Raw genomic sequence first — 23,551 nt, 5'->3', positions numbered from 1 at the left:
GCAACCGGTCAATGTTTCTCTCTCTCTGCCTCTCAAATCAATTAAAAAAAAAACATGTCTTCAGGTAAGGATTTAAAAAATGCAGAGTATATCTGGACTCATTTAGATATACCCAAGTGGATCTTTTAAATGCCCTCAAAATTATTTTTTGTCTCTGTATTATTTTTTCTCAAACCAATGGCAGATCTGTGTGCTGCCATTTCAGACAAGAATTCTCCCTTCCTTTAAAAACCCTTAAGTGAAACACCATTTAATCCCCCTCCTTTTTCCTTTTCATCTTTGTCGTGAACATTCAGTATTCCTGTTTATTTAATGGCAAAGTAAGCATGGGAGTCACCCACAGCACTTCTGGCAGGGCACGCGTTTCTCTCCAGATGCCATCAAATAACACACGAGGTTTTACTCCTCCCTTGGAAGGGTGGCAGAGGAGCCTCTGAGGATGCGACTGAACGGGCTTCCAGTGGTCTTCCCCCTGCCCGGGCTGCCACGCTGCGAAGGCCCCAGCCTCGCCTCCTGGTGGCCCCTGTGGCACTGCCTGGCCCCCACCCCTGCACAGCTGGGAGTCAGGGCCACCTGCTAGACCTAGGGTTAAACCTCTCAGTGATTGTATTACATCACCCTTCACGGTCAGTGCCTCTGTGCCCGCAGGGTCATCTCCTGGGGGGGTCGGCCTGCGCTCATGTGCCTAGGCAACCACAGCATCCAGCTGCAAATTGGGACCGATCTCATAGGAGTCCCAGAGTTCTGAAGAAAGGACCCTACCGTGGGGCCAGCTGCCACTACCATTCCATAGCAACTCCATGTAATAACAATACTGGTGTCATTTCTTACCTCACACCTGCTCTTAACCTGTGATGATTTAGCTAAGGGGTCAAGTGCGTTCTACTGGATTTGGCAGGGTAAGATCTTTCTGGCAAAATGGCAGACATCGATATTTTGATTCCTGGGGATATTCCCACTTCGTATATAGGATAGAGACTTGGCGTGGGGACCTATGGAGAAATGTGTCATTCGGAGCCAGAAGAGTCAGGACTGTAATTTGGAATCGTAGCACAGTTTCGTGCTACAGTTTCTGGGCTTTGGTGGCATCAAGGGGAGAGCGTGGGTTCTGCAGTCAGGCCAGTGTCGTTCAAGCCAGGCCTTGCTGTTTTTCTGCCGTGTGAACTCGAACCAGTGCCCTACCTCCTCTGAGTCTCGGTCTCCACATCTGTAAAATGGGCGCACGGTGCTCCCTCCACGGGGTAGCTGAGGCGAATAAGTGACTTAATGTAGGTGAGGCAGCTAGTACAGAGGAACACACACAGAAATGTCACTCCTGGCGATTTTCAGCAAAGAAAACCAAGTCCGTGCAACCTGCTGCAGGAACTACATCGAACATGTTTCGAACAGAAGCAGACAGAGGGCAAAGGGCACAGGGAAAGCGGCACAGATGGGCGTCTCTGAGTCAGAGCGCGGGATGGCTGGGTCACTTGAGGAGCAAGCTAAGTCCCACAGCCACATCCTCACCCTGACTCTGCTCTGAACAAGAATCCCCCTCCCCACATGCTGAGGACCTGAGACAGCCCCAGAGGTGCCCGAGGAGGAGAGACTGAGGCCCCAGGGATGGTCGTGCTGAGCATCAGGGCCCTTGTCCCCTGCCTCTCCTGGCTGCTCCCTTGCAGAGGCCCTAGCAGCTCAGCAGTCAGGGACACAGTGTGCGGGGACACCGCTGGTGATGAAGTGTCTCGTCTGACACAGCCTGTTCCTCCCTCCACATTGCCCGGCTCCATGTGCCACCGAAAGCCCCTCACCCTGTGCTCCTGGCACACACTCCCCCTCACACAGCCATGCAACACTCTGCATTCCAGAGACAGAGGCACTGACCTTCACCTCGGTTCTGGCAGACCTGGACAGAATCCCCTTTCTCGGGGACTCAGCTAGGAGCAGAGATACGAGGAGCTCACATTCCCTGGACTCTCAGGAACCCATGTCAGCGAGAAGCATCCTGGGCATGAAAACCAGCCCGCATGGTCTTATCTCCACTCCCCTCACCCAGCTCCACAGGCCTATCTTCCCAGGATGTCCCCGAGGCTGGTCCTCAGCATGCTGACATCTGCGCCAGCAGCAGCTCTGGAGGAGACCTGACCCACCCTCCTCCAGAGACGGAGCTCCCGCCACCTTCTTTGAAGTATTTATAGTCAGAAATCTCTCCCTGTTGAGAACCACTTCTACCAGTGAGATGAGGGCTGTATGCTCACCCAGTACTGCTCCCAGCAGTGTGTCTGCAAGGGGTGCAGTCGAAGGAGAGAAGGCAGCCAGGCAGATGACACACCGTAAGAAGGGGTGGGACAGTCACAGGAGGACGGTCATGGCGGCCACCTGGGGGATGGAATGGACCGTGGGGAGTAGGGAGAGCAAGGCTGTGGACATAGAGCCAGGACTGGTTGGGACCATGGCAACCAGGGTGGTGGGATGAGGGAGCAGCCCCTTGTCCCCTCACTCTGCCACTGTGTGGGCCCCAGCTCGGCCCTCTGGCTTCCTTTGTGCTGCGCACCAGTAGGTTGCGTTCATGGCATTAGTGCAACAGGAAAGCTGGGCGGAGAATTTATTGACGTTGCCTTGACTCCTAACACCATGCTCAGCATAATTCAAAGCACAGCCTGACGTGCGTGTGTGAGGAAGAGCCTCTCTGACTCAGGAGCCCAGGAGTATAAATTGGCAGCTGTCAGGCTGACTCACAGATGTATTTTCTTAGTCTAGCTCACTGTTTCAAAAACTGATGAATGAGTTGTCAATGTTTGAAAGAGTGGGATTTCAAGTTTAAAAGCCCTTGTTTGTAGCTTTTCTGCAAAAGGAAAGTGGCAGATCTTCCAGCACCAGCCCCACATTCTTGCACGGGGAAAGCTTCCACACCAAGGGGCTACATTACTAGCAGTGGGCCCTTGACAATTTCATGTGTGTTCAGCTTACCCCAGTCCCCACCACTCCCTATTGTGGCCCGCAACCCAGAGCAAGTTTTGTTGCACTTACCATGCATTCATATCATTGCTTTTCTTAAAATGAAGGGAATGATACCTTCTAAAATATTTTTCTCTATTCAAAATATGAAAACAAAAGTCTGAGATGAGCTTATATTTGAATAAAAATAGGAAAAAGTGTGTCCTCTGATCAGTCAGCATCTGCAGTGTGTCTGGGTGGGAAAAAGCAGCAGCTTTATTCTCTTGCCTCACTCATCCGCCTTTGTAGGTGCAGAGTTTGGTACCGAGCTCAGGGGTCCTGGTTACTACAGCATGCCCACCCACTCTGCTGAAAGACTCAGGAGTGACGAGGTCTTTGCCCCCACTCCTGACAGTCAGGCACACCTTCCATATAAGAGGCTGTATTGTTCAAGCAGACACTTCCAGGAATCAGTGGGGCCCTCCGCAGTTATTCCAGAACAATAGATGTTAGCTGGGACATGTGGACACCCTGTTTCCTTGAAGCAGTTAGCGACCTGTGGGACCAAATATTGCTGTCGTTGAAAGAAGTTGGGGAGCAGCTGTAAGCATGAAGGGAGCGCTTCCAGCTCTGGAGGAAGTCAGGAGGGTGGGCAGGGCTCAGGGCCCAGCAGGAATGGGGGTTGGGGCAGGGTGGGGAGGCCCCAGGGCCAAAGCACAGCGTAGGTACCACCAGCATAGCAGGAATCGCACACTGGTTTCCTGGCACTGACCGAGATGGGCCATCAGGCTGTCTTCTTAGCCTGAGCCCTACAGAGGCTCTGAACCACCGGTGACCTATTCAGACCCCAGTGGTGGAGGAAAAGCTGGCTTGGGGGCAGTGGTGGCTGCCTTTGGAGTCAGACATCCCTGGTCGTGCTATTTAGTAACTGAGTCACTAAATCCCTCCGCCTGGCTGATCTGTGAATGAGGCTGATGAGGCAGACTTAACAGATTCATCTAAGTAGTAAAAAAGCCAGTACCCAAAAAGCACCCAGCCCCGGGGAAGGCACACAGTGGGTGCTTCATAGGTAAGCTGCTGGTACAGTACTGTCCACTCTCGGGCTTCTGAGATCAGGAAGGCCCCCCCCACCAAGGAAGACCTGCCTGACTCTTCCTCACACCCTACCTCAGCAGGATGCGGAGCTGCTCCCCAGCCTGTCTGTCACACCGTTGCTGCCTACGTGTCACCGGCCCTAACGGGAGCTGCTTGAACATGGGAAATGGAGCCCTGGTCCTTAGTCCACTTTGCTGGTTAGAATCACCTATGGGTAGGCGCCTGGGCCTGCCTGGCTCCCTGCTGATTAACAAGGAGTACCCGGGGCGGGGCCTGGACTGGGGACCAGAGGCATCTACATCCTGTAGAGAAGTTACCATTAGTTTATTTGGGCCAGACTGACAATTGCTGCAAAACAAAATATCAACGCAGTGGAAAAACTGCTCCAGAGAAGGGCAGTTTTGCAGTTTATTTTATACTTAAAAATCAAAGAAGACGAAAGAAGGGTCAGGTGCAATCCATGGTGGCAGATTAACGGGGCGGAAGAAAGCACAGTGGGGAAATCTCTGGGATTGGATAAAAAGGCAAAGTAGTGTTTCTTTTGCATTGGTGGGCACAGGCTAGTTCAGAATTAACCTTTACAGCACACAGAGGTGGCATGGGGCAGGGGACAAGGTAGCGTGGCGTGGGGCCACGAGGGGTTCTGTGGTCCGGTGCCCCGAGGGGCCTGGAAAAGGAGGGTTCTCTGACATTTGTTATCTTAGATGCGCAAAGACATTAGACAGGCTCAGTTAAGGTAAAGATTGACCTTTTAAAAAAATTATCGGGGTGACGCTGGTCAATAAAATTATACAGGTTTCAGGGGCACAGTTCTACGATGCATCATCTATACACGGTGTTGTGCGCTCACCACCGCAGGTCTCCTTCCATCACCGTTTATTCCCCTTCACCTCTCCCACCTCCCATCAATCAGCACTCTGTGGAGAGCACTAATCACCGTACTCTCCTCTGTCTGTGAGGTTTTGGGGTTTTTTTTTGCTTAATCCCTTCACCATTTTCACCTAGGCCCCCAACACCCCTCCTCTCTGACAGCTGTCAGTCTGCTCTCTGTCTGTAAGTCCGTTTCTATTTTGTGTGTTAGTTCAGTTTGTTCATTAGGTTCCACATATGACTGAGATCATATGGTACTTGTCTCTCTCCAACTGGCCTATTTTGTTTAGCACAATGTTCTCCAGGTCCCTCTGCGCTGTTGCAAAGGGTGGGCTTGCCTTCTTTTCTACAGCCGCATAGTGTAAACACACCACCACCTTCCCATCCACTCCTCTGCTGATGGGCACTTGCTCTTTGTCAAGGAAGCCGCAGGCCTAGGACGTGACTCCCTGCCCTGATCTGCGATGCTGAGGAACGTTCACGTCCAGCCCATCCTGTGTGTCCTCCCAGCTGGTGACGCCCCCACGCAGGCCTCCCCTGAGGTTTAGGGTGTGGCATCGGAACCCCGGACCCCACACGGGCGCTGAGCCCACCCGCAGGGGCTGCTGAGTGGGGGCTCCACTGGTGGGCTGGCTGAGCCTGCGTGGGCTCCACACTACGTCTCCTGTGTGGTCACCAGGACATATTTTGAACCCAGAGTAAAACCAGAAAACATCCAGGAATTAAAGATAGACACCCACCTCAGGTAATGAAATACCCGATGGGTTTTTAAAGATTCATAAGTACTGAGCTCCTCTCCATTGAACCTCAGAACGCACTACAAAGAGGGCCGTGGCTGTCATTGTAAGGATGGTCATGTTGCTGCCTGGAAGCAGGCCTGGCCCCCGGGGAGGAGAAAGCCCATCTGTGTGGCTTGGACATGCAGGCTCTGGGTGGCTGAAGCCGCTGGCTGACCCCTCCTTGGCTAAGAGGGGCTCAGACACTGGCTTCTGGGCTTGGCCCCTGGGTCCACTCCCTGGCACCCCCTGGCCCCCTTCAGCTCTGGGTCTGTCCAGGGCTCAGGGCCAGGAAGGGGGTGGGATGGGGGGCAGCGATGTGCCTGCAGCATCCTCCGCGAGCTGACTGTAGCTGTCCAGGGACTGGAGGCAGAGAAGCAGCTAGAGCTGCTCTTTCCAACCCCGAGGGACATCGGTGGCATAACAGCCTCCGGAGACAAGTGGGTCACGGAAAGCTGGGCTCACTGCTGGGCGCCCTGGGACCCTTGATCCCACCCTCCAGGCCACTGTGAACAGCTCACCGCAGTGTCGTCACCCTCAGGGACCCCTGTCCCCTGCAGCATTCAGAGCTCCTGGTTTCCACCACGCTCGGGGAACCCCTGGTTCCTGCCTCTGTGCTTGGGGAACCCTAGTCCCAGTCGCATCGGTCACCTCCCCTGCTCCTCTTCTCCATGCTGCTGCTGCTGCTGTGGGAGGGCGCCTGTGGGGACCCAGGAAGCTCAGGGCAGAGGAGAAGGCGTCTGCAAGTCCCACGGGGAGGAGGCAGCTCAGGAGCAGGGGAAACGCCCCTAAACCGGCTTCCTCAGTGTAGAAGAGCCAAATAGGAAGTTCTTCGTTTTTCCAGCCCAGCTTCTTGGGGGAACAGAGCAAGGAGGATCCCAAAGACACGGAACACAGTGTTGGGGACCGTTTTTCTCCACCTCAGGCCTGGAGCTGCTGTGTTTGGAGCTCTGCTCCGAGGCATTAGCTGGGAGACTTTGGGCAAGTCATTAAAGCTCTGAGGTTCCCCATTTGTGAAATGAAGACAGTCCCTCCCTTGTGGGGGCGAATGACAGGAAGCACCATGCTGACAGCAGGCACTGGGGGCCCGGCGGCTCTCCTCCCCCCTCCCTGAATTGCCTGAGGCACTGGGTGGGCCTGCCCTCCCCTCTCCCAACCCTACCCCAAATAGAAAAGAACAGCCAGCACCTCAGAGAGCTTGGACAAGCCAGGCCCTGTACGTAACACCTTCCGTCTGACCTTTGCAGTGGCCCTCTGGGGTTGGCGCCACTATCATCTCTGCTTCGCAGGTGAAGTAACCAAATCCTGGAGCAGTCACTCCCCCAAGAGTCCCCGGCTCAAGGCAGAGCAGGGGTCTGGGCGGTCTGATGCCAGAGTCCACTTCCCTGACTGTCACCTGTTTCTCGCTTCCAGATGGTTAGTGTTTTATTTCTGTCATAACAAATGACCACCGGCTTCATTGAATGGCTTAAAACAATGCCCGTCTGTGAGCACACAGTTCTGTGGGTCTGCAGTGCGGGCACAACAGGTGACCTCCGTTCTCTGCTCAGGGTGTCACCAGGCTACACTCAGGGGTCGGCCAGTGCCTTCCCCTCTGGAACTCGGGGCCTCTTCCAAGCTCCTGTGGTTGGTGCAGAATTTAGTTCTTTGTGACTGGCAGGATGAAGGGCCCCGTGTCCTTGATGTGCTCAGCTCTTAAGCGGTCCCCCGTGCTTCTTGCTCCATGACCCCCTCTGTCTCTAGAGCCAGAAGAGGAGGATTCCCCTCTCTTAAAGTCACCTGTGCCGTAATGATCCAATGATGCAAGTGTCCTGTCCCCGAATCTGGAGGCGAATCTTACGAGCATCTGAGGATTCAGCCTTCCTAGACTTAGTATGTTCTCTGTTGGTAACACCTTTACTACTTTAGTGTAGTGACCTGGAGGAGGTCTGGGGGCACTGTTAAAAGAGTATCTTCATGTTTCAACACCCAGCACGGCCCTGTGCATTCATACAGAACAGTACATAGCTATCTCAGCGGGTGATGTGAGTACATCCTTTTGCTTCACTCTCCCTCCAGACTCATCCCAGACCCCCAGTCTCGGGGCACGCAGGCTCAGACCCAGCATGTACAGGGGAGAAAGGAGGAGATTGTTCAGGATGTCTGCTATTTGCACCTTAATAGTAGGAAAACGGAGTCCGAGACTCAGTGCTCTCTTCAGGGAACCCTGCCAGCACCCATGTGCAGTTCCCGTCCAGCGGCTGTGACCATGACTCTTGACTTTCCCGAGCTTCCCCTTGGCAGAGGGGAGGTGGGCTGGGAATGCTCAGCACAGAGTCTGCTTAAATGGATTCGACATTCGTTGGTGTGTCATTGAAAACACAATGATCCTTCCCTTTGATTTTGCCTTTTTTGGTTCCTTCTCCACTTGGGGTTTTGTATCAAAGAGACTGCACCACTTTGTCGGACTGTAAGCTCCGTCTTTCCCGGGTGCTTTCATCATGTCTCAGTTCAGCTTCCCACTCAGGGACACGGGAAGGATTAAAGACGAAGAGCGCCCAGGGGGTGGGGGAGGGTCAGCAGGGTTTGCTGGGGCTGGTGCCTTTCCCTGGCTCTGCGGAGAGCAGCTGTGGTCCCAGCCTCCCCCGCCTCTCCCAACACAGGCAGTTTGCAAGGACCCCAGGGTTCCCAGGGGTGGTGCCGGGACGCAAACCGCACAGAGCTGGATGCGCACCGACCTTCCCTGCTTCGTCTCCAGCTCTTAGCACAGGAGATGGGCTCCTGTGGATCCTCAGCTAATGCTTGCTGAATAGATGCATACATTAATAGAATGCATCTGGAAAATCTTACAGAAGAATCTCCCTCGTTCCTGTGTATCCTTTTCTCTCCGTGGGCCCACAGCACTGGAGGCTAAGATTTCTCAAAGGAGCATTTCACTTGCTCTCAGAAGAGATCTGGGTAGTAGCGGCTTCGGGCCTTTCGGCTCCAACACTGCCCTGCAAACCACACTGTGGGGCAGCGGAGTGTTCTCTACACTTGACCTAGATGCTCAGGCCTCTTTCTTCGTCTTTAAAATGGGGTTAATGGAATATTGCATTAAACTTCAAGGAGTGTTGATGAATGTGTATGTTTGTAGTCAGACACTCTTTCCCTGGGCCCCCGCAGGCCCCCCAGGGCTGGGCGGGCAGAAGACAGGACTCCTACTTCATAGTGGTAAACTGAGGCAAGGACAGGACCGTGTCTTTGGATCACAGAGCACGTTCCTTGGAAGCTGAGTGGGAATCCAGGTCTGGGCTGAGTGGGGAATTGCTTCTGCAGGCCACTCCAGCCCACGCGGAGAATGCGTCCCAGCACCAGATTGGAAGGAAACCTCTTTTTCCTGTCGGCTGGACGCCAGAGCTTCCTGACCGGGGCTGACGTGTCCTAGAAAACCTTGTCCTGTTTGTGGGCCCGCACGAGGCCTTCTCCTACAAGGATACACAGAAGTGTGTTTAAAAATAAAGAAGGAAACAGTGCAGAAAATCAGCAGAAAGCTGTTTGCCGAAAGAGCCGAGGGCAGGAGAGCGAGTTCTCCCAGGTTCCCCAGCCAGGGACCGGCTCCTGGCGCCACGCTGCTCTGAGTGACGTAGGGCTGGGCAACCCCCAGCGGCCCTCCCCACAGTTCCCACCTGCGTCCTGACAGCCGAGGTCCCCGGGGCCACACAGGGCCTCGGGTTTGCAGCAGTCTCACTGTTTCTGGGTGTCTCCTGTTGTGTTTTCAGTGAAAGGTCCCCTCCCCAGAGGCAGAGCGAAATCGTGCCTGCGACCCTGCAAAGCCACATGGAGCACGTCCTGTGTTTATCTTTGTAACTGTCATGGCGGAGCAGGGAGCAGGTGGCCCTGTGCACAGGGGAACTGGGCAGGGATGTCTGAGACCAACAGCCCCCGTGGGATATGGTAAAGGGTGTCTTGGAATTGCCACCCCCCCCCCCCCAGGCAGCAGAGGGAAAGCTCTACGGGCCTCCTCTGAGTCTCCGTGGTGGGAGAGCGCTCCCTCGTGCAGTCAGGGAGGCAGCTGGCTCTGCGGCGTAGAGAACATGCTTCCAGGTCGTTCTAGCAGGGACACAGTTTCCGGGGAGGGCGAGAACCTGGGAATCAAGAAGAGCTTGATTATAAAGATGAAGAAAGGCTGAATGACAGTCTCCCCACAGGTGACTTCTCTCAGGATCAGAAGCTCATAGAACTTTCTGGAGGGAGCAGCTCATCAGTCTAAGCACAAGCCATACACATCCACTCTGTGGGCTGTGGAGGGTGGGAGGTCATGGAGGGTGGGAGGCCCTGGAGGGTGGGAGGTCATGGAGGGTGGGAGGCCCTGGAGGGTGGGAGGTCATGGAGGGTGGGAGGTCATGGAGGGTGGAAGGCCCTGGAGGGTGGGAGGTCATGGAGGGTGGGAGGTCATGGAGGGTGGAGGTCATGGAGGGTGGGAGGCCCTGGAGTGTGGGAGGTCATGGAGGGTGGGAGGCCCTGGAGGGTGGGAGGCCCTGGAGGGTGGGAGGTCATGGAGGGTGGGAGGCCATGGAGGGTGGGTGCCACGAACTTTCAGGCCGCAAACCTGACTCAGCGGTTTGCTGCTGGAGCTTGTTTTCCTCATCTAAAGATTGCACAGGTAATAACAGCACTTGTCTAATAGCTTGTCGTGAGGATCATGAATGAGGGTGTACATTTCCTAGCACAGTGCCTAGATCGCGGACACTCAGAAACTTAACCTGCTATTCCTAGCCCAGAGATTCTCACACTGTCTCCTAGCTTTTTAGTTCCTTAAAGCATCTTAAACACCTGGGACCAGATGATCAGAAAAGCAGATCGAGGGCTACAACTTTCTGGGAGTTTCTTTAAAGTGCAGCCTGTACTCCAAAAACATCTTATAGCCCTTTTAGAATTTATTGTTTATTGAGATACAATGGGCATATATCATTGTATTAGTTTTAGGTGCAGGATACAATGGTTTGATATACATACATATTACTAAATGATCAGCACGAGAAGTCTAGGTGACTTATTCTCCACGTAACCCTTCACCGTGCAGAGCTATAAGGTTTTTTTTCTCACAATGAGAACTTGTTTTCTGAGCAACTTTCAAGCACACGGAGCAGTACCGTTGACTGTTGCCGCCATGCGGACGGGATGTCCTCGGGACTTCCAACTGAAGTTCGTGCCTTTTGACCCCTTTGCCCATTTTATTCACCACTGCCCCCAGCAACACCAGTCTGTTCTCTCTGTGAGGCTGGTTTTACTTTTAAACTTCACGTATAAGTTCACAGCCATTTGAAAGTCTTGGGGCATTAACAACTTGCCCGCCTCAGTTTTTTGGAGGGCGAGGGATTACTGCAACAGAAATTTTAACAGCGGGTCTGTACAGCCATTGGTCACGTTAGTGAGCACAGGCACCCCCTGCCCCTTCCCTCCTGTCTGCTGCTAAGATCTCAGGTAACAGGAAGGGGGACAGGGAGGCAAAAAGGAAAGAGCACAGGTTTGGGCCTGGCGAGCAAGAATCCAAATATCAGCTCTGCCGCTTACTTGTTGGGGCGCTCAGGTGTCGCGTAATCCCGTGGGGGTGTTTTCTCATTCATTTACCCATTTATTCAAGAAGCACTTTTTGAGAACATAGAATATGCCAGGCTCTGGGTATTGGGAAAAAAACACACAACTGTGTCCTGTGGAGCTTACATTCTAACCCAGGGAAATAGACTGTTAGAAATAGACATGATGCACAAGCAAACCAGATAGTCTTTCTGTGACGGAGGTGACGAGATCTTACCCTGGTGGGTGGTTGTTGGTGGCTGTGGTGGATACGAGTCACAGTCCACGTAGAATACACGGACCATGATACATTCTTGCAATTGTTGTTTTTAAAATCCTTACTAGATTTTTTTCACTACTTTAAGATTTTGTTTATTTATATTTAGAGAGGGGAGGGGAAAGAATAGAGAGGGAAACATCAATGTGTGGCTGCCTCTTGAGTGCGCCCTGCTGGGAACTGGCTGCAACCCAGGCATGTGCTCTGACTGGGAATCAAACCAGCAACCCTTTGGTTCACAGGCCGGCCCTCAACCCATGGAGCCACACCAGCCCGGGCTCCTTTACGAGTTTAAACACCTGGTCTACTGTGCACTAGCTGAGAGGCTTCTGAGAGCCCAGAGGCGGGAATGATCTCGAAGTCTTGCGTTTCTGGGAATGAGAACAGCCCACTTCCCTGATGATGTCTCTTTTACCTCAGGTGTCCCAGCTATGGCTGGAGATTCTCGGAATGCGATGAACCAGAATATGGAGATTGGAGTCACTCCCAGGGACCCCAGGAAGATCCCCAAACAGGCACGCGATGACCTCCCCATCGCCACGGACCGCACCCGCCTGCTGGCGGAAGGCAAGAAGCCCCGCCAGCGCTACATGGAGAAGAGCGGCAAGTGCAACGTGCACCACGGCAACGTGCAGGAGACCTACCGCTACCTGAGCGACCTCTTCACCACGCTGGTGGACCTCAAGTGGCGCTTCAACCTGCTGGTCTTCACCATGGTCTACACCGCCACCTGGCTGTCCTTCGGTTTCCTCTGGTGGCTCATCGCTTACACCCGGGGTGACCTGGACCACATTGGCGACAAAGAGTGGATTCCTTGCGTGGAGAACCTCAGTGGCTTCGTGTCTGCCTTCCTGTTCTCCATTGAGACTGAGACCACCATCGGGTATGGCTTCCGCGTGATCACGGAGAAGTGTCCGGAGGGGATCGTCCTCCTCATGGTCCAGGCCATCCTGGGCTCCATTGTCAACGCCTTCATGGTGGGGTGCATGTTTGTCAAGATCAGTCAGCCGAAGAAGAGGGCGGAGACCCTCATGTTCTCCAACCACGCGGTCATCTCCATGCGGGACGAGAAGCTCTGCCTGATGTTCCGCGTGGGGGACCTCAGGAACTCCCACATCGTGGAGGCCTCCATCCGCGCCAAGCTCATCAAGTCCCGACAGACCAAGGAAGGGGAATTCATCCCCTTGAACCAGATTGACATTAACGTGGGCTTTGACACGGGGGACGACCGTCTTTTCCTGGTGTCACCCCTCATCATCTCCCATGAGATCAATGAGAAGAGCCCTTTCTGGGAGATGTCTCGGGCCCAGCTACATCAAGAGGAGTTTGAAATCGTGGTCATTCTAGAAGGCATGGTGGAGGCCACAGGTAAGACACTTCACCTTCCTCAGCCCTTCCCGTGCCCAGGAGCCCAGGCCCCTGGGATTCCAGAAGATGGAAATTCTTGCCTGAGAACCCTGAGATGACACAGTCAACCAGCCCGATGCCTAAGTCATGATGTGAGGAGCGTTGTTGCTCAGGACAGAGTAATAACAGCAGCTCCTGTTCACTGAACCTGCCCAACTTCCAGGCCCTGTTCTAACTTTAAACGTGTGAAATCTCATGGATGCCCTCCACACCCCTCTGAGATACCGTAGTGTTTCTTACATCGCAGATTCAGAAACAGAGGCACAGACAGGCAAGGTATTTGTCCCAGAGGAGTGCCACTAAGCTGTAGGGCAAGGGTGTGCATCAAGGCAGGGACCCCGAGGCTGCCACTAGTTTCCGACAGGCTACCCCGCTGGCCTCCTCCCGTCCTGGAGCAGGTGTTGACCCCCAAAAGCTGTGCGATCAAATAACTTTGGGACCCATGGTGTCACAGGTGGGCACTGGTCACCAGGTTCTTGGTGATCGCAAAGAATTGAACCAAACACATTGAGTTTATAGAATAAAGAGAGAGCAGATTTATTAAGTGATAGTACACTCCACAGAACACGGGAGCAGGCCGACTCTGAGCAGAGACTGTTCTCATGGGCTGGAGGGACTCTATTCCTCAGGGCGGATCCTTCCTGGCTAGTTTTGGTGGGCTTCTATTGCACATGTACAAGTAGTTATATTTTAAAGCTCCTATGCATGTGGTCTCCCATGATTTTCCTTGACTTGCCACTGGAGAAGATGGTCCCAGAATGTGAATTTATTATAATGCTATTAAAACGAAGCAGGGGCCGTGTAGCGTCTTCTGCGCAGGTACACTCAGGAGTCACCATGATTCAGCACTTTTCCAAAAAGCAGGAACAACCGGTCTTAGAGGGTCTCTGTCTTGTAGGGATGTCCTTATCTTAGCCCTGGGGCGCCTCCAGAGTTTTCTCCATCCTGACTATCTCCTGCCTCCACCGGGTTAAACAAAGGTACCTGGTTGTGAACGGTAGGACTTGATGGTGTCTTCACACATCCTGAGTTGCTTCATGAGCAGAGGAGAGTGAGTGGCATTTCCCAAACTCAAGGACTCCCCAAGTGCCAGAATCCTCTTTTTGAAGAGACACCAGTGCCTCAGACCTGTGAGAGGGGCTCTCTGGCTCACTGACCCCCTATCCCCCCAGCTTCTGGCTCAGTGAGCACTGGGTGTGCAGAAAACTGCGCCCACACCCAGGTGCGCCCACGCCGTGCCCACGCCGTGCCCTCCTCACAGCCAGCCTGGCCCTCCCTGCTCAGTCTGGACTCTGACGGGTGTCTGGCTGCTGAGTGTCCACCACCCCTCAGTCACGGTGAAGCCCTCGGGCAGCCCCAGGCCTGAGGAGTCCAAGGCCCTCCCCACACTGGCCGGACCCCTCCAGCAAACCCTGCACCCGGCTTCTTATTCCCAACCCTCCTCTTGTCCCTTTTCTCTCTCTCTTTTTTTTTCACTGAGCAGACTGAACACTTGTAGAAAACTCACTTGCAGAAAAATTGTTCTCGTTTTTGCCATAGTACCACAGGGCCAGCTTCTATCCATTTCACTGGTGAGGCACCTGCAGGGGCAGCTCTTACGGGCAGGAAGCGGTCACAGGCAGGCCTCCACTCACAGACGTAGAGCCTCGGTCCTCCACACCACGCTGCCCCCTAAATGTTAGGCACTGTCACAAAGGTGGCCGAAGGAGGCTTCCCCACCTTTCAGAAAGCTGGTTGCTGGGTGGGAGAGGCCAACGGGGCAGCCACAGACCCTCTCACACCTGCAGGCAGAGGGAACTGGCTGGGGTGCAAACGGGCTCCAAGGGTTGGTGTGGCCATGGCCATGGCCATGGGCCCGGCCGCACGGAGCCTGACCAGGCAGCACGTGGTGGCAGCCGCAGGAACCCCCAGGGCTGAGACCGTGGGGACCCTGAAGGCCTCCTCCAGTGGGGTTGGGGGCCCAGAGGTCATGCTCCCTCAATACTGGGCTCAGTCAGGGTCAGAATGCAGGCTGAGTTTCTGGAGGAGGAGCTCAACTCCAAGGCCACAAACGTGGGGTCAGATCAGACATGTGGGGACAAATAGGAAGCCACTCTCCGGCCACCCTCGCTGCCCCCTGATGCCGGGGGAGTGGGTTTGGAGCCCACCCAGCCAGCTTCCTTCCTCTCATCTCCTTCAAAACCAGTCGCCTCTAGTTGACTTGCCCTTTCTGGCTGACATCTCCCTGCCGGTGACCTTGGTTACCCTTGCTGCTGTCCTTGGGGCTGTGGGGAGACCATGGAGATAAAGGGATGAGGCCATCCCCATCCCCACATCCATTCTGATCTCAGTGTCTCTCGTGGTTTGGTCACCACATGTGTGAAGCCCAAGGGCTGTGGGTTTAGGCCCAGGTCCAACCAGCACAGCTCAGCCAGACCTGCCTTGTAGGTTGTCAGAAAACTGAGGATAATAACCTCACAGGGTGGATGGGGGTTGCATGTGCAAATGAAATAACATCTAAAGCATGGTGCCTGGCACCTCAGTTGGCCTCCGTCCTTTCCAAGTGCATTGAAAGACGACTGCCAAGGGCACAGGTGGGGTCTCTAGCTACAGGGTCACCAATGGCCCACCCAGGAAGGAGAACATAGAAGAGCAGGAAGAGCCCCAGAGGCGTGGCCCCTGGGTTCCCAGGAAGGCCCTACCCAGCTGTCTTTCTTAAAGCCCACGACCTGCAGACCTCTGACCTGGCCACTTCTCAGCTGATTGGTACCCAGCTCGGGCCCCCGAAGCTCTGTTGATGTTGGGGGTTGGGCAATGAGGGGACTAAACTGCAGGGCCTGACCCAGGCAGAGAGCTGGGTCAGGCCCCACGCCACCCCCAGAGCAGAGAGCTGGCTATGACCAGAGCCTGAAGTGTGTGGGGTGCCCTGGGGTTGCCAGGTGTGTATGAGACCCCCTTCCAAAGAAAGGCTGAAGCTGGAGCAGCTTCTCCTTCAGTTCTCAAGGAGCCCTTGTACACACCTTCCTTGACCAGAAAATTAAATACCAGAAAACTGTTTTCTTGCTACCCTAAGCGCAGAGGCTTTCTCATCCATAAACAAAGCTGCCCTCCCTCTCTGGAGAGAAAGAAACACCTAAAAATAACACAGGCATGCCGGGGCTGAGTGCATGGGGAGCAGAGGCACTGGGGCATGCCCAAATCAAGGAGCCAAGCTCCGTGTGTGTGCGTGTGTGTGTGTGTGTGTGTGTGTGTGTGAGAGAGAGAGAGAGAGAGGCAGGGGACCGGGGGTGGGAGGGAAGGGAAGAGGGCAAAATCTTCTGCCCGTATGTGTCTACCCAAAACAATCCCCATGCACTCTAAATGCTCATCGGCTTCTCCGTGTTCCTCACTCTGGATTTATCTTTGTTCAAACTCTTCTCCTGACTCTCATCTCAGTCTTCTGGCCCTTAATGCTGTTTTTAGGAACCATGTCTCTAGTTCTCACTATTCCAAAATCTTCCACTCCAGTCTCTAGGAACCTACACCTAGAGAAATATTTGCATTTGACTTCTCATTTTCTGCCTCCACCACACTGTGAGCCCCTTCAGGGCAAGGACTGTTTCTTATCTAGCTTTATATTTCCATAGTGCTTAGCACAAAGCAGATGTTCAGCAAATGCTTGAAGGATCAGATGGTTGGATGGATGGCTGGCTGGATGGATGATGGATGAATGGATGATGGGTGGATGGATAATCGGATACTTGGATGGATGGATGGCTGCGACCAGTCCTAATACATGTGCCCTCGTTCCCCCAGGCATGACTTGCCAAGCTCGAAGCTCCTACATGGACACAGAGGTGCTCTGGGGCCACCGGTTCACACCAGTCCTCACCTTGGAAAAAGGCTTCTATGAGGTGGACTACAACACCTTCCACGATACTTATGAGACCAACACTCCCAGCTGCTGTGCCAAGGAGCTGGCAGAAATGAAGCAGGAAGGCCAGCTCTTCCAGTACCCCCCCAGCAGCCCCCTGCTAGAAAGCGTCACTAAAGCAGAGTTGGAGGCAGAGGCTGAACAGGATGGAGAAGACGAGCCCGAGGAGCTGAACGGGTTCCGGGAGACCAGGGGCTTGGTGTAAGGGCTGTGCTATCCCTGCATCCTCCCTTCTCTGGCTTCCGTGAGCTCCGATGCTGCAGAGCCAGGGGTCAGGGAGGGTGAACCAGCCGAGTGTGATGTTTGGGGGCCCAGAAGCCATCAGGGCTCTGTGGGAGGACTAGTCTATCCAGTCCCCAGACCTCCCAGCTCAGGGCTTCTCCAGACAGGTGGCCTGTTGCCTGGGACCCTGTGGCAACCCTGCCTCTTCTCTCCCAGCCCCTGAGAGTGCTGGCTAAGGGCCAGGCCAGGATGGGTCACCCTGCAATGCAAGGGACAGGGTGGCCTCTATCCTTACACATGAATCCTTATCAACTGGCCCCAAATCACCCCCCTCTTGGGTCTCACGGACCAGCTGGTGGGGGCTGACACCTACAGAGGACGGTCACCCCCTTCCCCTCGTTCCTACCAGCCCAGGGCTCCTCACGGATTTATGGAGAGACTCTGCCCTCCTGGAGACTTGAACGCTCATCCTAGACCCAGGTTATGGACCTCCTGGGTTAGGCTCGAGCCAGGCTATGCAGGCACTTCTGTCACACTGAGACCAAGGGTGTCACCGTGGGGGCTGCAGAGGACAAGGCCCTGGGCGATCTCTCTCCTTGCCTGTGAAGGGTGCGTGCTCATCCTCTGCTGGGCTCTACCTGTCACACGTAGCTTCCTGGGCACCTGACCTTCTTGGCGTGGCTCCTCAGGTGGCCTGGGCCACAGAGCACCCCTGAGCCTGTGCAGGGTGCAGGCCATTCCTAGTCACGCTGTGCCCTGCCCCACCCACCAAAGGGAGAACCCCAAAGCTGGTTCTTTTTTCTACTTTCAGCCCAAGAATCTCCAAGTGCTTCTAACCTTCACTGTGACTTTCAAAAATCCCAGAGAGTCGGTGGCGGATCAAGGAGAGAGAGGGCTGAGTTTCAGAGGACACGATGCTCCAGGCAGTGTGGAGAGAGGGAGGGAAAACAGAGAGAAAGGCAAGCGACTCAAATTTTAAAATCAGCATCAGCACCAGTTGTTGCTGAGGTATCTGAGGTCAGGACTCGGCGCATCTTCATTAACCAGTGAATTAGGGGGTGGGGCCGAAAGGAGAGGTGACCCAGAGGCAGCACCCCCTTCAAGCCCAGGCTGGACCAACTCTCAGCTGGTCCCAGGAGCCCCTGGGCTGGCCCTCCCACAGCCAGGAGTCTGGGAAGGAGGCGAGGCTGGGAGAGCAGGGACCATGCCCAGGGAGGGGGTGGGAGGGACGGAGTCCCGTCCTGCAAACATCGGGGAAGAGAATCATGGGAGAATAAGAAGGGGGTGAACACGAAGAGAGAAAGAGCAGAGGACAGCCTTAAAACTGACAGCTTCAGAGGGCTTTGCTTTTCCAGTACAGATGGCACCGAAGGAAGATGGACAGATGGACAGAGCAACAGTGCACATTGTCCTGTCGATGGATGCAGCGTGTCTGGTGTATGTGGAGGCAGACAGATGTCTGATTAGCTGACCTATACCTGGAGAGAGATTTCAAATGTTCCCCAGTCACAGAATTATGGAGGCCTCACCTAGAATTTTTTTAATCCTTACCCAAGGATGTGATTAATTTTAGAAAGAGGGGATGAGAGGGAGAGAAACATCAACTGGTTGTCTCTTGCATACACCCCAACTGGGGACCAAACCTGCAACCCAGGCTTGTGCCCTGACCAGAATCGAACCCACAACCTTCTGGTTTTCAGGACAACGTTGCAACCAGCTGAGCCACAGGGGCCAGGCCTCACCTACAATTTTCACAGCTCTCAACTGGCCTGTGAACACAGAAGCGTTCTCCTGCCCGCAACACGAAGTGCCCTCCCGGCAGTAGGAGCAAAGCTGCAGAGAGGTGGAAAGTTAAGGCAGAGCAAAGAGACTTGCGTTTGGATCTCAGGCCCTGGGCCCCTCAGCTGGAGCCTCCAGGACCTGAGGCAGGTGAGGAGGGAAGGTGGCAGCTGCCACCCTGAGGGCAGTGTGGTCCCCGTGCTTGGGCACACAGGCTGGATCTTGAGAGGTGGGCACAGGGAAGCAGTGAGCAAGCGGAGGTCTTCCCCAGAGGCACAGTGCTGAGTCAGGGCTCGGGCACCCATCCGGGGGGAAGCAGGTCATGCCAGGGACTGGAACCCTGCCCTTGGCGGGAAAAGGAAGCTGGCAGCCCGCAGCCTCGCACTGGGAATGGCCGCAGTTAGGAGTCTATGGTGGGGAGCCCACCACTAGGTCAGAGGCCTCGGGGCGAGAGGAGCTGCAGCAGGAGCTCCGGTGCCAGCGCTGACCCAGGCCCACCAGACCCAGGGCTTGGCCAGCAGGACTAGTTCCTTGCCCTCAGCCAGACCCGCAGCCTGCCTCAGTCACGCCCCGCAGTGCCTGCAGGCTCCAGCCCTCCGTGAGGCTGCTAAGCAAGGACAGGAAACCACAGGTGCAAGTAGCCTGGCAGCTGCACTGGGGCCTGTTTCTCACCTGTCTCCTCCGTTTATGATTCGGAGCATCTGCAGCTGGCCGAGCGAGATGCTTCCCAGTTCTCTGTCTCTGCAGCGGCCTCGGCAAATGCAAATCACACATCTCTGCCGACCACCGAAGCCAGAAAGGTCACGGAAGAGGAAGAGAGCAACGCAGCCCAACTCTAAAGCTGTGCACAGACCAGAGGCCACGTGTACGGGGATTAGTCACGTACTAATCCAAGTGTGCACATTAGCTGCTTTCTCTCGTGGAAACACAGAAGCAAGACTGCCATTCATAAACCTAGAAAATCCTCCTTCATGGCTGGTTGATCCAATGAAAACTTGGAAAGTTCTTCAGACCATTTTGCGGAAGTTCTTGCAAACACATGGACTTACCAAGTGCAAAGTCCGATCGATGGCGGCCAGAGCTTCAGCGAGTCACTTTTAAAACGTTGTGCCGGCACCCCAGTCCTCGAGGGGCAGCACCCTGGGTTGCGTGGCTCAGAACCCACTGTGACTTCCGACAGGCCAGGGAGAGCTGGGTCAGGCTGTGAGGCAGGGCCGCTGGGAGTTCCCAGTGGCCCCTACACCTCCCAGATCCCAAGTGTCATCCCTGGGCTCAGACCCCGCAGCACTGAGAGCTGAGCCCTGCCTTAGCATCTACATCCTTCCTCTCTGAGCATAAACACGCCCTGTAAGGGAAAGGCCCTAAGGCCCAGGGGAAGGTAAGTAGCCCCTAGCTCTCCTCCCCCATTCAATCTGGCAGCTGACGGGTGTTGACACCTTTACCCAGGGGACCCTGTCCCCAGGCCAGGTAGAAAGGGCATTTCCCGTGATTCAGACGCCACCCTGGCTGTCTGATCAGAGCCCACTTCTTGTCATTTCATTCTTTTGCTTTGATATCACGGCTACAGCCATTGACCTTGACAGAGGAGAAAGAGCCCTTGTGTGTCCGGGGAGAGCCCTGCCTCCCAGGATCTGTAACCCTTGGACACCTTCTTTCGCATTCCTGTCCTGCAGCTGCCTTCCAGCAGGTCTGTGTCTGTGAGTCGGGAACCATGGCAACTTGAATGTTTCATATTGACATTGCCCAAAACAAAACAGTCAGCCCGTTGTCTGTTAAGAACATGCTCCAAATACACCTCCGCACACACCATTTACGCAGCACTACCGCGTGCCCAGCTGTGGGCAGGCACCTCACACCCGGTGGCTGTGTCTAATTCCCAAAGCACTGCAGAGAAGCCCTTAGAGCCCCTTGTTACTGAGGAGACAACAGAGGTTCAGGGTGGTTAATTGGTTTGCTCAAGGCCACACAGATAATGACAGGTGCCGAGTGCCTCCCAAACACACACAGATGGGCCATCGTCCTTAACTTGCACGTCCGAGGCACGTCTCTGGAGCTCAGGCAGCAGGAATAAGGACGCCCCACCCCTTCAGACCGTGGGGTTGCGTGCGTGTAGTGCTATAGAGCATCGGCTCCCATCCACCAGCAGGTTCCCCTGTGGCAGGACAACTGGGAACACGTTCTCTGATTCCTAGAGAATGAATGGGCTGTGATGAGAGCTTGGATGGGAACTTACACCGATTCAGGAAGAAGCCAGTTCTGCTCAGCTTGGTTTTTACCAACGACACCTCCTTAAACTGCTATGTCCAACCTTTCTCCCTGTTTAGGATTTGTCAATCTTCTCATTAAAAGGACGCCACTGCATTGCGAAAAATTCATCCCGTAAAGTGGGTTTGATCTTACCAGACTCTACAGATGACCACGGGCTTCCCAGGGAAGTTCATTGCCAATTGAAGCAAACTCGGCCTTCTTATTTGCATCAGCCTAAAACTCAGCAGCAACGTCTAGACCCGTGTTGGGGTGACCATGTGGGCAAAGGTGGGAGGAGGAAACCGAATGAAGAGGCCGGGCCAGGAGTCGGGGTTCAGTGGGCAAAGTGCAGGCCAGGGCACCAGAAACACAGAGAACATGAGCAATGCAGATTCTTAGGTTAGTTCATTCATCCCGTCCCCCAAACATTCTTTCACACGTTCTTTCATGTTAAATGTTCAGATCTACATTATTTAGTAAGTAATTAAGTATCTAAAAATTCTCACTTTGGGGAGCCCGTGGACCAGCAGGCCACGTTCGTGACATTACCTAGTGAAAGGGTCGGCATGACCACGCGATGCGGAGGGTGCGGAGGAAGCTGTGACGTTCGGTGTTGGCAAAGGACAGGATGTCGCAAGTTAAGGCCAAAAGTCTCTGTTGAAAATGTCATTAATACTAGAGGATTTCAGATTAGCTTCTCTTCTGCCCTAGTCGACCCAATGGGAATGGAACAGTTCTGATTTATGAGAGAGGTTAGCTGAAGATCTCTCACTTAAATCACTCCAAAAGGGGGAACTGGCTCGCCAGGGCTTGGGCTCAGCTTCGGAGGCAGCGTTTTAAGTTGTGAAGAGCAGACGGCACTGCTGTGCGTGGGAGGCCCCCCGTGTCCGGCCAAGGGCGCCCAGGCCTGTCTGTCTCAGTCAGTGCGGGCTGCCACACCAACCTCCCACGGACTGGGCAGCTTAAACAGTGAACATTTGTTTCTCACAGTTCTGGAGGCTGGGAAGTCCAAGATCAAGGTACCAGCAGCCGATCCAGTGCCTGGGGAGGGCCTGCTTCCCGGTTCACAGGTGACCGTCTTCTCACAGTGTCCTCGTGATGGAAGGAATGAGGACTTTAGGGACTCTTCTTATTTGTATTGTTTTACTTACTGATTAGAGAGAGAGGAGAAGGAAGTGAAAGAAAGAGAAAGACAAACTTCAACTTGTCGTTTTCCTTATTTATGCACTCATTGGTTGCTTCTTCTATGTGTCCTGACTGGAGATTGAACCCACAACCTTGGTGTGTTGGGATGACACTCTAACCAGCTGTCACGATCCCATTCAGGAGGGCTTCACCCTGAGGACCTACTCAGTAGAGACCCTACCCCCTATTACCATCACATGAGGGGTTAGGGTTTCAATTAGGGGTGGGGCACACACATCCAACCTATAGCGAGGCATTAGCAGATTAGTGCCTGTGACCCAGGCTAAAGCCGGCGCAGGGCCACCAAGTCAGCATCAGCAAAAGGACCCTGGAAATACTGAGGGTGAAGCTGCCTTCCTGGTGGTCGTGTAAAATAAAACGTTTACAAAGGCCAGGAGGCTCTGGAAACAGCTGCCTGCTTGCCTGTGGGGTGGGGGCATCATGGGGGTGGGACGCTCTTGGCAATGGATTATAGCTCAAAGACTGTTCTGCATCAGAAGGCAGACACCAAGTCAGAGGGCAGGAGGGTGCACCCTCCCCAAGGTCACGTGTGCTGGTCAAGCCTGAGTTGCAGTTTGGGGAAGGAGAACCAGACGTGCATTCCTAATGCAAAAGCAAAAAATTCAAAAGCAAAAATTGAACACCACCCTCGGCAAACCCATCCTGGCCCCAAGGGTCCTGACAGCTTGTGCCAGGCAGGGGACCAGCCAGAGACACGCTCCCTGGGTGTCTGTACAGACCCCGCACGATGCCAGCCATAAAGCCTGTCGGTGGCAAATAAATGTCTGGGAAGGAGCTTCTGAAACAGAAATGTCGCTGACTTGTCTCTCTAAGGGACTATTCACTGTAACTCAGAGCTGCTGTGACAGTGACCTGGCCGCCTTGCAGAGAAGGAATTAACGAGAAGGTGAGCACCTCAGTGCACTTGGTCTTGAGCTTCCTTCTTCTGCACGGCGGCAAAAGCCTGCGTGGGGACCCCGAGGGCTGAGCGGGATGCGGCTGCTGGCGGTAAGGAAGCAGGTGATAGGCACAGGCATTTAGGGTCCCTTCGTGTGCACACACTGAAGGTCACTGTCATGTTCTAAATTGCCTCTTAGATACCCCAAACACGCTCATGGGGGAGAATGCAGTCAGCCCCGTGTGATGCCAACCTTCACAGCAGTGACTTTGTCTCTCTGAATCTGAAGAAAGGATCGGTCACTGTCACTCAGGAATTCGTGGCCATCTGTTCCCCTCCACGAGGAAGAGGCCAGCTGGGCCTGGTCCGTGGAGCAGATGGGTGGGAGGGGAAGTGTTTGCTGAACCCAGACCACACCCCAATGGGTAGAAACGTGGCCACCACCTCCC

At 54.4% G+C, this 23,551-nt stretch overlaps 1 protein-coding gene across 3 annotated transcripts in view; it reads left to right on the top strand.

Annotated features, from left to right (window-relative positions):
* The window catches only part of KCNJ5 (potassium inwardly rectifying channel subfamily J member 5), a 31,879-nt gene extending 9,657 nt beyond the window's left edge, over positions 1-22,222 (top strand). For all 3 annotated transcript variants that reach the window (XM_053659477.1, XM_053659479.1, XM_053659478.1), the window contains 3 exons: positions 11,893-12,840; positions 16,654-16,972; positions 17,858-22,222. In XM_053659477.1, the coding sequence (XP_053515452.1) occupies positions 11,904-12,840; positions 16,654-16,972; positions 17,858-17,972 (1,371 nt within the window). In that variant the 5' untranslated portion in view covers positions 11,893-11,903 and the 3' untranslated portion in view covers positions 17,973-22,222. The remainder of the gene's footprint in view (positions 1-11,892; positions 12,841-16,653; positions 16,973-17,857) is intronic.
* Positions 22,223-23,551: the final 1,329 nt, after the last annotated feature.

Source organism: Artibeus jamaicensis, unplaced genomic scaffold (assembly GCF_021234435.1).
Source record: "Artibeus jamaicensis isolate MK-2021 breed Jamaican fruit bat unplaced genomic scaffold, CSHL_Jam_final scaffold_660, whole genome shotgun sequence".
NCBI classification, from domain to species: Eukaryota; Metazoa; Chordata; class Mammalia; order Chiroptera; family Phyllostomidae; genus Artibeus; species Artibeus jamaicensis.
This window is presented reverse-complemented; position numbering and strand designations above follow the sequence as displayed.